Source organism: Helicoverpa armigera, chromosome 10, assembly GCF_030705265.1.
Source record: "Helicoverpa armigera isolate CAAS_96S chromosome 10, ASM3070526v1, whole genome shotgun sequence".
Classification (NCBI taxonomy): domain Eukaryota; kingdom Metazoa; phylum Arthropoda; class Insecta; order Lepidoptera; family Noctuidae; genus Helicoverpa; species Helicoverpa armigera.
Genome location: NC_087129.1, coordinates 1,595,732 through 1,608,330, shown reverse-complemented (window position 1 = coordinate 1,608,330; position 12,599 = coordinate 1,595,732). Strand labels below are relative to the sequence as shown.

The window sequence follows — 12,599 nt, the reverse complement described above, 5'->3', positions numbered from 1 at the left end:
TATGAAAGCTAGTCATTCCTCGTTTAAGTAGAAGTTTCCTAGTATTATGTTGTAACAAAGTAATTTAGAGAGGCTGGCGTAGAAATGCAATTAAAATATTATTTTTTACAGGACTGGTAATATAAATTAAATTAAATATATCTCTCAATAAATTCATCTTTCTTATTTTGTAATACCCTTTCTTACCATAAGCCCCAATCGGCAATAGAATGGAAGAACATGCAATATTAATAAAATACATATTCATAAAGGAAGATACTGTAAAAATCCGATCGGCACATCGTATCCGATATCGTTTGATTTTTCTATTTCTCCCGAGGGGCGTGAGAGGAAGATAAAGGGTGCCTACATTATGACGCTGTATATTATACCTCTACCTATGTATGTGTGATATAGCTGAAAAATTCTCAGTTACACCTAGATATGGGCAGATAGATTTTGTTTAATTTTTTTTTCATAGATGTTTCTAGAATTTACTGTTATTGTTCTAAACGTAGAGAATGAATTTATATTGTCCGCTGAATAAATAAAAAAATGCACTGAATAATATTCATGGCTTTGTTTTTTTTATAAGTACGCAACTAAATAGTAAGTAAGTATGTAAGTAACCATGTAAGAGACATTTTAAGGTTTTCCTTCTGGTTGGTAAATAAGATTTTCCAGTAATTCTCACTGTATATCACACTTTTATAGTAACATATTATACACTTAATCAAATGTCAGCCTACGTCATGCATGATTTATGCTTTGTGTACATACTATATTAATATGTAGTTGCCAAGTTGTAAAGCAGATTTAGCAATCCCAAGTTAGCGTTAAGTTACCTATTCGCTTAACATTGTAGTAATAATAATATACTGGGTATGACATTCTCTATTAAATTAGTTTAGCTGGTTGCAGATAATTTGTTAAATCTGCAAAGCAGATTTTAAAAAGGTTTATTTACTAAGTTGATTAGAAGACCCGCATTTTGTGCTATGTACACGTTGTGTGACGTAAAAGTCCTGTCTCTCAGTATTTTGTCACATCTAGATTAAACAAACCTTTGTTATAAAAGACTGAAAATATTCTTAAAAAAGGAAATACATTTTCGTGTGGTCTGCTGAAATGCATTGCATATCAATGGTAATTTACCAAAAAACAAATTACCTGTACAAATATGGAAAAAAAATTGGGGACTTGCATTAACACATGGCATTTCACTACTTACTGTAGCTAGACACCAAAAAACAAAACAAACCAAATAACACTAATCAAGAATTTACAATACCTGGCAAACAAATCAGGTCCAGCGAGTCATCAGTGAGATTGTACACGGTACAATTGGTTGGCGGATCCGGCCTCGTTGCCGGCAACAGAGTGTAGACACACGGGGCTACTTGCTGCCCCGCTAGGTTGGTTGCGCGGCACGACAGTGTACCGTAGTCGACGTCTGATACTGGCGTGTATGTGAGCAATGATTTGCCTTCCTTCGCTTCTATTGTGAAACGATCCTGTGGACAAATATTTTGTTTTACTGCATGTATTGTCATGATAACCAATTCAAGAGGGCATGGGAATTCAATGTCTGTCGTGTCAACCAAAAAACCTCCATAAAGGTTCGCCAATTTGCTCGGTCTTCAGCAACCCACATCCCATGCCTCCCGGCAACCTTGGTTCGCCCGTCCGTCTAGTGTAGTCTTGGTTTTATGAGTACCAAATGTTTTCTTCTAAATAGATTCAAAAGGAAAATTAAGACTGCTCGATCCGTATCAAATATTGTAATAAGACCACATCCAAACACTGGGATACCGCAACCTAGATAGGTGAAACAAATTATATTTCCTAAGAAGACATTGAAGAATTCCACCTGATCAATTACCTCCACATTAGATTTACTCTATTCCTGTGAGAACTCAAATAATATCAGTCATAGACATAATAACCAAAGGACATGAGAAGACAAAAAAATGATCTCCAAATCGTGGAATTTTTGTGGGTCGTCTCCTAAGGGAACGGTTTATGTATCTCTCTGATCTCGTTAGAAAGAATACTTTATGAGATCAGAAATATACGAGGATAGCATGGAGCTTTCAGTGTTATTGAGTATATTGTTGTCGTGAGAGTATCAGATGAGTATGGGATGGGAGATCAAGTAAAGTTTCTTTGATCAAGGATTTCTGTATCTGCGATAGTATTGGCTAATTGAAAACTTCACTCTGTGGGAAAAAAAAAACAGAGATGATGAAAAGTTAATTTTGAATGAGAATGTTGCTTTGAAATCAATTTCGAATCCGATTTCAAAGATATTTTTCAAAAATGGAGCTTTTCAATTTTTATGAAAAAAAGAAACCTAAAATTTTTATCTTAAAAATCGATGAAATAAATGATCCTATAAAATGTTGAATAATACAAAACTCGCAGGTATGCCAAGAAAACCTTTTTATATATCGCTAACGACACTACGTTTACAGTAATTTCTCGGGAGACCCCTGAATTCCCCAGGCTCTTATGTCGTACGAAATTTTCTGGCGGACTTGCACGTTTTATTTTTTTACTTCGTTCTACGTGCCTAGATCTAGCAATGCTTTTGACTGCGAAACATATTTTTTCTTTGGAAAAAACACTATAAAAAGAAGAGGACTTTGAAAATTTTGTTACATTCAGAAACTGGAGAAATTGCCTGAATGTCGTCTGCCTAGCCTTTTCCCAACTATTTAGGGGTCGACTTTAGAAGATCCAGTTAGACTAGAAGTCGACTCGACTTCTAGTCTAACTGGATGCGGCTTAGTCCCTACCAGTGTCTTACGAGGAACGACTGCCTATCTGACCTCTGCAATCCAGTTAACCGGGCAACAACCTCGTGGTAAAGCTAGTTTCCAGAAAGTCAGTAAAGATGAGAAATCCCAATAGACCATTGCTCATATTCAAATGCGGAAAATAAGAAATATAATATATTTTGGAACTACTATCAATGTACATAGTTTGTGCGACGACGATCTGCGCATTCCATCACCAACTAGAATTTCAATCGACCACTATATGTTGCCTAGAAACTAAGCTCCATTATAATGCTTGAGTTAGGACATACACGCCAACGGTGCAATGGTTTGAGATCGATCCACTTGCTGGCTTTAGGCGGCCACTGCCGGCCATTGGTAATTGGTCACTAATGGAATACTGCTACCACCAATTAATCAATTGCTGAGATCTCGGTTGGTGGAGCGATGCTCTTGAACTTGTGAATCAATTGGTTACATTATTTTGTCTTGGAAGTGCATCAGACACTAGAATGAGGTGAAAATCGTGTACCTACTTAGGAAAATTACAAATAAGAAACACTTACCTCCCCACTCAGAGACATTTAATGGTTACTTAAGCCATTCCTTAGTGAAGGATTTGTATGACATTCCGTCACTAAGGAACGACTTAAGTAATCATTAAATGTCTCTGAGTGGGGAGGTTAGGTTCTTGATCTTAAGTACAATAAGTACAGCGATTCTAACCATGCATAGATCTGCTAGTCAGCCAGCCAGTGTTTTTTTACTAAAAATATGTTTAGTTCCATTTCTATATAGTTATGTCTTTAAAAATATATGCTACTAGCTTTTGCCCGCGACTTCGTTCGCATGGAATAGTGACTTCCGGCATATTTTTGGTTTGACCAATAGATGGCGCTATATGTCCGGAATAATTTTATTTTTTATTTTTATATTTTTTTTTGAAATAAAAACTATCCTATGTCCTTTCTCAAGTTCCAAACTGTGTCTGTACCAAATTTCACACAAATCGGTTCAGTAGTTTAGGCGTGAAGAAAAGACAGACAGACAGACAGACAGACAGAGTTACTTTCACATTTATAATATTAGTTAGGATGTAAGATGTGGTGGACACTTTATTACAATTAAAGTGAAAACGTCAAAAGCGATTGTTGCAAACTTAAATATCTGATTTTAAAAGGAAAATTGTGACCATATCTACATCAGTACGTACAAATTGTAACCCCCTTTAACACGAAACAAATTCGTACAACTAGTCCAATCGACTCGACCAAACACACTCTAGTGACAACCTACTTACTGCGATTAAGTTTCATTCGCAACAACTTGTAAATAAGTTTCGTTCAGACCAGATTAGAACGAGTTCTCCCTGTTTGACCGAGAGTTTAAAGTTTTATTTGGTTTGAAAAATAAGTTTTAGGGATCACACCACTATTTATTTTAAACAATAAATTTTTAATCATGGAATAGGTAAAAAAATAAGCATCATATTTCATTATCTAATTTGGATTGGGGAGGTCAGATAGGCAGTCGCTTCTTGTAAAGCGCTGGTACTCAGCTGAATCCGGTTAGACTGGAAGCCGACCCCAACATAGTTGGGAAAAAGGCTCGAGAGATGATGATTTCATTATATAATTTTTTATATTGTTTTCTTATTCCTGACCTGTTTTTAATTAATTTGGGCGTTGATTTGAAATAGCATGTACTGAAACTGTCAATATTAATTTTACCATTTTACCCTACGAAATTTATTTGAAGCAATCAAATCTAAAGAATTCCTCATTCAAATATCACTACTCACTCCCAAGAACGCTCAAACTAAAGCCTAAATTCCTCCATCAATATGAATTTCTAACCTCTGATAAACCGTGATCAAAGGGCCTACACAATAGCCCCCGAGTTACCCCGTCACCTGTCATTTGACCCCTATCTTACGTCAAGTATTCACATTCAGAACTACCGAATTTAATTACAAGCCAAGTACTGGACTATTAATTACTTGGTGGACTCAAAAGAGCTTAAGTACGTGCGTAATGATAGTTCCTTATTTAATTGGAATTGTTAGAATTTTGGTGCTGTTGAATGTTTTGTAGTTGGTTTTGTTAAATAACAATGCCCGTTTACTTTAAACAATAAAAAATAGTTTTGTTTACAGACTGCAAGTTATGATATCTGCAAAAGGGTTTATGATGTCAAAATCTACAATCTGTAAGAAACAGAAAGATTTTTAAGGTATTGAGAATTGAGAGTAATGTTTATGGTGTGTTCATTTTGGTGCGTAAAGTAAAAAACCTTTTTTTACCTTTTGTCCTGTTTAACTAGACCACTATATTGCTAACCTCATTTATTCCAAGTGTCAAGATTTTTATAACTCAGTACCACTGCTCCCAAACGTAACACAAAAGAAAAGCAATATGACACCAATAAATAAGAAATAGTCACGGAAAATAACACTAGAACACATTCAATTTTAATGTCGTCCGGTTACACCCCTAACCCCTACTTAATGGGGGTTAACCCCTAGAAACTCTTGTGTGGCCAAATGTATGGGGATATAAATCATAGTACAAGAGCTATCATTATGTTTTATTATAACGTATTAAATGCTTCCCATGTCGTGGAGGGCAAAATGACTAGCGGAGGTGCCATAACGGAAAATCTCCCAAGAAAGTAGCGCGCCAAAATACGGGTGTGCGGAGGACGAGGAATGTTACTGTCTTCACATTTATATATGCCTTCTTTGGACTCAACCATTTTTTGGAATAACAAAAATCGTTGACAGATGTCTCAAAGAACCCGAACGCCTCGTTAATAGTCACCCGTAACTGATCATTTTGGTCATGCCCACCGTACGTATTTGACCTAGAAGAAGGCGCCTGACCTACCTGGCTTATGGCACCTCCACTAGTTATTTTTTTTTCCATGTTCCTATGTCACGGCTATGGTTGTAAATACACCATGGAAGGGCTTCCGTGTGAGGACAAGAGGCAGTTGAGGGGTGAGCCAAGTGAGATAGGCTGTATCGTGCAGATAAGCACTTTAGTTTGCTAAGATATGGGGAAGTATTTTTGCTTGGTTTTAAGAAAGATGGGAAGTGAATTAGAAAAATCTGGCCTAGATAAGTAAGTTAAACACTTTTAAATCTATGTACCTATTTGATATCATCATATAGAAGCTTTTTTTTATTATTGTATCTTTTAGTATTATGTTTATTCCTAAATTTTTAAATGTCTGTGACTAAAATTATAAGCAGTTTTTTGAAAGCAGATGATGTGATTTAAATAACAAGAACATTGCTACTTTTCTGAGTAAATCTGATATTTTATTGATATAAATAAGTAAAAATTAAATGAAATATCATAATAATCTACTTACAGGATCAACTTTGATGGAGCCAGCTGAGTTATTGAGGGTCCACTCGAAGGTGTCCGGTGGTGGAAATGCGTCAACTTCACACGTCACTGTAGTCGGCTCCTGTAGAGCCGCTCCGATGATCTTCATCTCTTTCCTTTGGCAGAGTGGTCTATCTGTAGGAAATAATGGGTTTTTAATCACACAGGATTCTGTCGAGGACTACGGGGTAGACTGGACATTTAAGGATACTTAAACCACAAGCATTGCAAAGATAGTTCAATTCTTCAATCTTTGAAAAAAAAATGATAAAATGATTTGAGATGATAGTGAACATTTATGATGCAATGAAACTCTGACAATGACGTCTAACAGAAAAAAATCTATGACCAAATATGCTGAGACCGGATTAGCTATATACAATCATGAAGATTGGTAGCTTGGTAGGTACGCCGAGTGAACCTATCCAAAATAATACCTACATATCATATGGAATTTCTGACTTTTCTGCGACTTGCTGAGTGACTGGCATAAACAAAAACAAAAGATAACCATGGCCACAATCTGTCGCATTGAAAAGTCAAAGAAAAATAAAATAATATATGGGACGTAAATATACCTGTTGATAATTTAATAACTGCTGTTCATTGTATTGTGATAAGAACGAAAAATTTCCTTTATCCATATTGACAAGGCCTTTGTTTTCACATTCCCGGACCTACTGAATTATTTCACTGATACGAAAATGTAACATTTTAAGTTCGTATTTAAATATTTTGATGTCAATGCGAATTAAGGCGCAATGATAAATTATTTTTAAATACTCTGACAGTGTTATAAGCTCCTTGTTGGGACATAAAAAGCTGTTGTTTTTAAATAGTATATTCCACGTTTAAATGTCTTTTAGATTGTATGAAATACCGAAGCAGTGTATTTTATTCAATAACCTTCAGATTTTATTAACAGTAGCAAAAGTAATGTTATCTTTAAACAAACCTTTTTGCAACAGACATGTGCAAAACACCTTAAGGGCAAACTTACACTAGCGCACAAATTCCTCTCACGTTCTCATTTTACTAATAAAACCAACACTTTTACGGCGCATTCTTTCCATAGAACTTACCAACACAATGACAGAACTACCCACACAGCTATAACAGGTATACTTTAAACAATAGAGGATCGAATGATGCGAGTCGTAACGATAAAAGGTTTTACGTTTTCCCCAGTGAGAAACAGAAATAAAAGAAATGAAAATAAAGTAAACAAGCTCCTGAAATGGCTGGAAAGAGACTCGGAATGACTATTGCGTGCGATGGGAATGACTGCGTAGAACGAAACGTAAAGTTGACGGGTTACGGGTAGAAATGATGATGCTATAGTGAGACAATGTGTTATTGTTTTATACGAGTTGAATGACTATAGTTATCTTTAGAATGTTTCACTAAAATTTTATTCACGTTTATTATGAACGTACCTATAAGTAGGTAGGTACGTAATTTTTTTTACTATTAGGAACTCAGCATTTACTTTGATTGTTTTTGTTAGAGCAAAAGTTTTTCTTCTTCAGCTTGTCCAAAAATAAGGTCTAAATATAAAATATCGTTAAAACCAAAGTTATTTTAATGATTGTAGTAAAATGAGTTTTTAATTTAGTTTATAAAGGGTTCTCGGATTGGTCAAAAACTCCCACACATAGTAGTCACTGCGGGGGCGTTAATAAATGCTAGTTTCTGATTGTTACGGATATAAATAGTATTTAATTCACTTAACTATAAAGCGTATAATCTCGGAATATACCTATTTTTATTTACTATTAATAATAAGATCTGTTACGAATATTTCAAAAAAATAATTGTGTACGAATACTTTTTAAAGGAATATTAACAAGCTTCTAAAAATACCTACCAATTATAAATTACTTACGATAAAAAGACCACGCTTTTATCAAAGCAATGCTTAATTAACCACCGATGTCTATAAGCACAGGCTAAATGGTATAACGATTACAAATTAAAAACCACAGTGCAGTGCTGCCCATCGCTTTGAAATACCGCCCACCCATTTTACCCGGGTTTTTATATCCTTGTATTCCCTAACGAGGTTGTAATAAAATATACTTAACCTAGTTTCTTCGACGCCCCTTCAAGACTAATATTTACAGTATAAATAGTAGCACTTGGGGAGACTAATCTAAATCTATTTAAGAACAAATTATCCTGAAATAGTATTGTTTTTATTATACCTGGGTAATGCGAGGTCAGTTTTTTTAAGCTAGGATAGAAAGTGTAAATAAGATAGTAAATTAGAACTTCTAGCTTAAATGTAGCGTTATGTACCTCAGACATTAAAAAATGTTGGGATAGCTTGTACGAACGTTTAACAAGAGTGTATATTTATTTGAACTACATATTTACATGTTAAAAGAACAACACTCGCGGTTCAGTTCGTATTTTAAAAAAGAAGATATGCAATTCCAGAGGCATTCTATACTCGCAGAAAACAATGTCACTCAATTTATATTAATTTTATTTTATATCTCACAATATTCTGACTTCTGTATTCTTGGTTGTGAAAGGTAGGAATATTGGGTATTCTTTTCTGACAGAAAATAAAACATTCCTTCCTCTTAGTAAGGAAATTAATTGAGCATTAATTGAGAGAAGGACTTTTACCTAATCTATTAAAAGTCACCTAAGTAATTTAACCTACATAATATCATGCTAAATACACCTCACATATTCAAGTTACCAATCTCATAGAGAGATCTCAATTTAGAAACAATATCCTGATAAACACATTGTTCTGTAATACTGAGAATTCAAATTGGCTACTCAAAGCAGAGTACCAAGCTACTGAGAAGCATCTAACAAGCTGAATTCAGACCAAACATACCGAAAATCTCGTGTACCAATCAATTGTGATGATGAAAACTGAAGTAGGTCAGGGGTATTGTAATCTGAACCAAGTTGCTGTGTTTTGGAATTAAACTTGAAAAATATGATTTAATACTGGAACGTATCCCAACTTTGCTTGACATTATTGAATCACTGTCATATTTACGTAAATTGCTGTGACAGAAATACTTTTATATAGGACTCAAAGTTGTTAGCAACATTTTAGTATTTTGGGGTGAGGCTTCAAACATATCACACATCCGCTAGACTATACAGTTTTTTCAATTTCGACACCAAATAATCTCATACAACCTACTTTTAAATTTGTCAACTCGTGCATCAGAAACTGTTAGACCTACTTAAGACACTAAACAGTTTAAAACAACCTTTGTCCACGCAAAACATAAATCTACATACCTCCAAATATAAACAAAACACATTACTCCAAAAAGCGGACTTATCTAACTAATTATACGATATACAGGCGGTTTATACAAGATTTTACTTACAAACAACTTGCATATGTAAATGGGGCGACTTGCCATCCCCCTCGACGTTCGAAGCAGTGCACGTGTAGAGGCCAGCTTGTAGTCTGGACACGTTTCTTAATGCTAGGTTAGTGTTCCCAGTCACTATAACACCGTTCGCTGGATTGTGTTGTAGGAGGACGCCCTGTGGATAAATTATGAGGTTTGACAAGGTTTCTGTTAGAGATGATATATATTTTTTTTGGTGATATTGATATTGAGGCCTGCTATATTGATGTTGTGTTCCATCACAGGTGCCTTAGTTTCTACCACCTATTGATTTCCATTTATTCTGGATTGCTTTTCATGACAAGTTAGTCCCTTCCAAGGTGTCCTCTAATGGAACATAGATTGCATCCGTGTGGCACCCTCTTAGTATACATTTTTTTCTTATTTATATGTTTACAAATATACAAAAATGTTGACCAAATTCACGCAACAGAAAAAAGACAATTTTAGAAAAACAGCATAGAACCAAATTCATAGAACCTTTTGTCCAGCACAAAAATCAAATAGATATAGCAAACACCTTCTAACAAAAGGTCATCATAACAGACGGCTTTTGTTTTTAGCACCAAAAACTGAAAAATGAACAGCCACTGCCGCGGGATGGAGTAATACGCCAGATTTCCAATCAGTATAAGGGATTGTTCACACCAAACGTATTGTCCGCCGCTGACTGTGAGTATACTCACTGTCTGCCCCAGTGTGAACGTCGACTCAATCTGCAGTATGCGTACTCACCAAGCTGACAATAGGCTATAGCGTACGATGCGCTACATGTGTGAACAAAAGAATAGGCTCGTGTAGGTTCACACTAGATGCGTACGCTGAGCGGCTGACTATTCTACACATAAAAGGGCTCAGTATTTGAAGTTGCTCGTAGTATTTTATAAACGATAAAACTAGCGTAATTTATTTTTTTCAAATCAGACGTTTTACTGTTATTTCAATTAAATGATGCGCATTCAGATAGTTGCCATTTGCGAAGCTCTAGAGGAAGACGAAAATAATAAAAAGAAGAGATTGTGGGTACATCCCTTAAATTTGAAGAGATGTTTTCTTGGTCAATTTCATACTTTATATTTCGAATATAGACTTTATCCAAATAAGTTCAAGAAATATTTTCGTATGACAGTAAAACATTCGATGAGTTACTATCTTTAATACGTTTAAGTTTATATAAAAGGGACACTAATTATCGACGTGCTGTACCGAGGCGCGGCGGTGCGTACGCGGCGGAGCGGCGCTATTCGGCAACTGCGACCGCGTAGCCAATCCGCGTCCGCCGTGCATAGTCGCGTAGTAAAATAATCGGCCACTGAGAGTCAGCTACAACAGACGACGTAACAGCGTATAGTCGGTTCGGTGTGAACGACAATTTCAATATATATGGAGAAGCAATAAACTGCGTAACGCGCGCTCACAGTCAGCGGCCGACAATACGTTTGGTCTGAACGATGCCTAAAGCATGGATATTACATAAGTTCGAAACTCGTTTTTTGGCCATCGTTTCACGGTTCAATGCATTATTTTCTGTCTAGTAATTGATACAGTCATCAAATAAATTCGTATTGCAATATTTGCTAGTGGTAACTGTTTCGGGAGACCGTTTTTGCCGAATTGATACTTGATTTAATTGAACTGTCAAATATATTGAAACTATCTTTTTAAATTAACTGGATTAATTGTGTTCCAGTTTTGAGGCAAAAATTATAAGCTGTATTTCATTTTAATTTTGTTTTAAAACTGTGAAAAAATACCTGGGGTTAGGAAATAAAAAATAAAACAAATGAAAAACGTTTTTCATACGTTGTGGTTTACATAAATCATTTACATTTTGTTCGCGTTGTAGCGTTAGTAAAAATAGCGTGTTATGAATAATTCTAAAATACCGAAAAAACCGATTAAACCATTTTGTTATTGAGGGATCATTGTTTAAAAATAATAACTAAAATATATCCGTGTTAACCTATTGTACAAAACAGGATAACAAAATAAAAAACAAAAAATCATGCATTGTTGGTGTTTTGATTTTTGAACTGGAATCAATTAATTTAACGGTTCAATTTTTTATCGTACCATTATTCAAGCACTTTCTTATAGTAGTAATTGATTATTTCATATTTCATATTTAGATCATTTTATGTATTAACTATGTTACATGTTCAATGAAAGATTATATTTAAAAAAAATATTTAAAAAAAGATTAGATTATATTAGATAAAATATTAGATATTAAAAATAAAGTCCTAAATCAAAGCAAATTATTAGATATCTGCTCTTATCGAAAACGTTTTCTAGAGAGACCTAATATTTTGTTTTTTCGATGAGGTAAATTCACCAACTATGTTTTTTATGATTAACCTATGGGCATAATACTTACTCAATAGAATCACGGTATCATCAAAAACCAATTCCAAACCCAAATGCATAACGTTCCATATTCAGAATTCCCATTCACAAGCCATATGGCCCACACAAATCATTCGAGTCGTAAATAAACAAATGATTCGATTACCTTTATCGATTCGACCGAATATTACACCGACACGATCATTAGGCACGTTAGACATGACATTATCATGACGTTAATCCTGGTTGCTATGCGGGATGTAAATTGATACGATTTGTGAACGTATTCAATTATTTGGTGCCTTTTGATGATTTTGTTTGTCTGTGTGTTTGAGTTTTTTTTTGGGTTTAAGGTGAAGTATGTCTAGGCTGCTGACGAAATTGTGGGCCAACTATCTCTGAGTCGAAGAGCCGACAGTTTAGTTATAAGGTAATCGTAAATTCCATCAAACTTTTTAGTCGGCTGATACCTACTGCGAATCATTGTAATATGCGCATTACCATAAAATAACTCCATACACACAGTTACAAGGCAACGAAAAGTTTGTAGTCTGTTCATAACTTTTGATTATAAATATTATTCATATTAAAGTGTATTTTATGTAACCTAAAATGAAGTTGACATATTTCTTGTATAAACATTGGCCTGTTTTAGTTTTTAGACTGTTTAATTGAATTTCCGCGCAATTGAATTATTTGCTACAACGTAT

The 12,599-nt window shown here is 34.8% G+C and overlaps 1 protein-coding gene across 7 annotated transcripts in view; it reads right to left on the bottom strand.

Moving 5' to 3' along the window:
• Positions 1 to 12,599, bottom strand: part of LOC110380505 (nephrin) — a 227,075-nt gene that overhangs the window by 20,266 nt on the left and 194,210 nt on the right. For all 7 annotated transcript variants that reach the window (XM_049840964.2, XM_049840963.2, XM_064036452.1 and 4 more), the window contains exons 10-12: positions 9,517 to 9,679; positions 6,135 to 6,286; positions 1,271 to 1,493 (exon numbers count right to left, since the gene is read on the bottom strand). In XM_049840964.2, the coding sequence (XP_049696921.2) occupies positions 1,271 to 1,493; positions 6,135 to 6,286; positions 9,517 to 9,679 (538 nt within the window). The remainder of the gene's footprint in view (positions 1 to 1,270; positions 1,494 to 6,134; positions 6,287 to 9,516; positions 9,680 to 12,599) is intronic.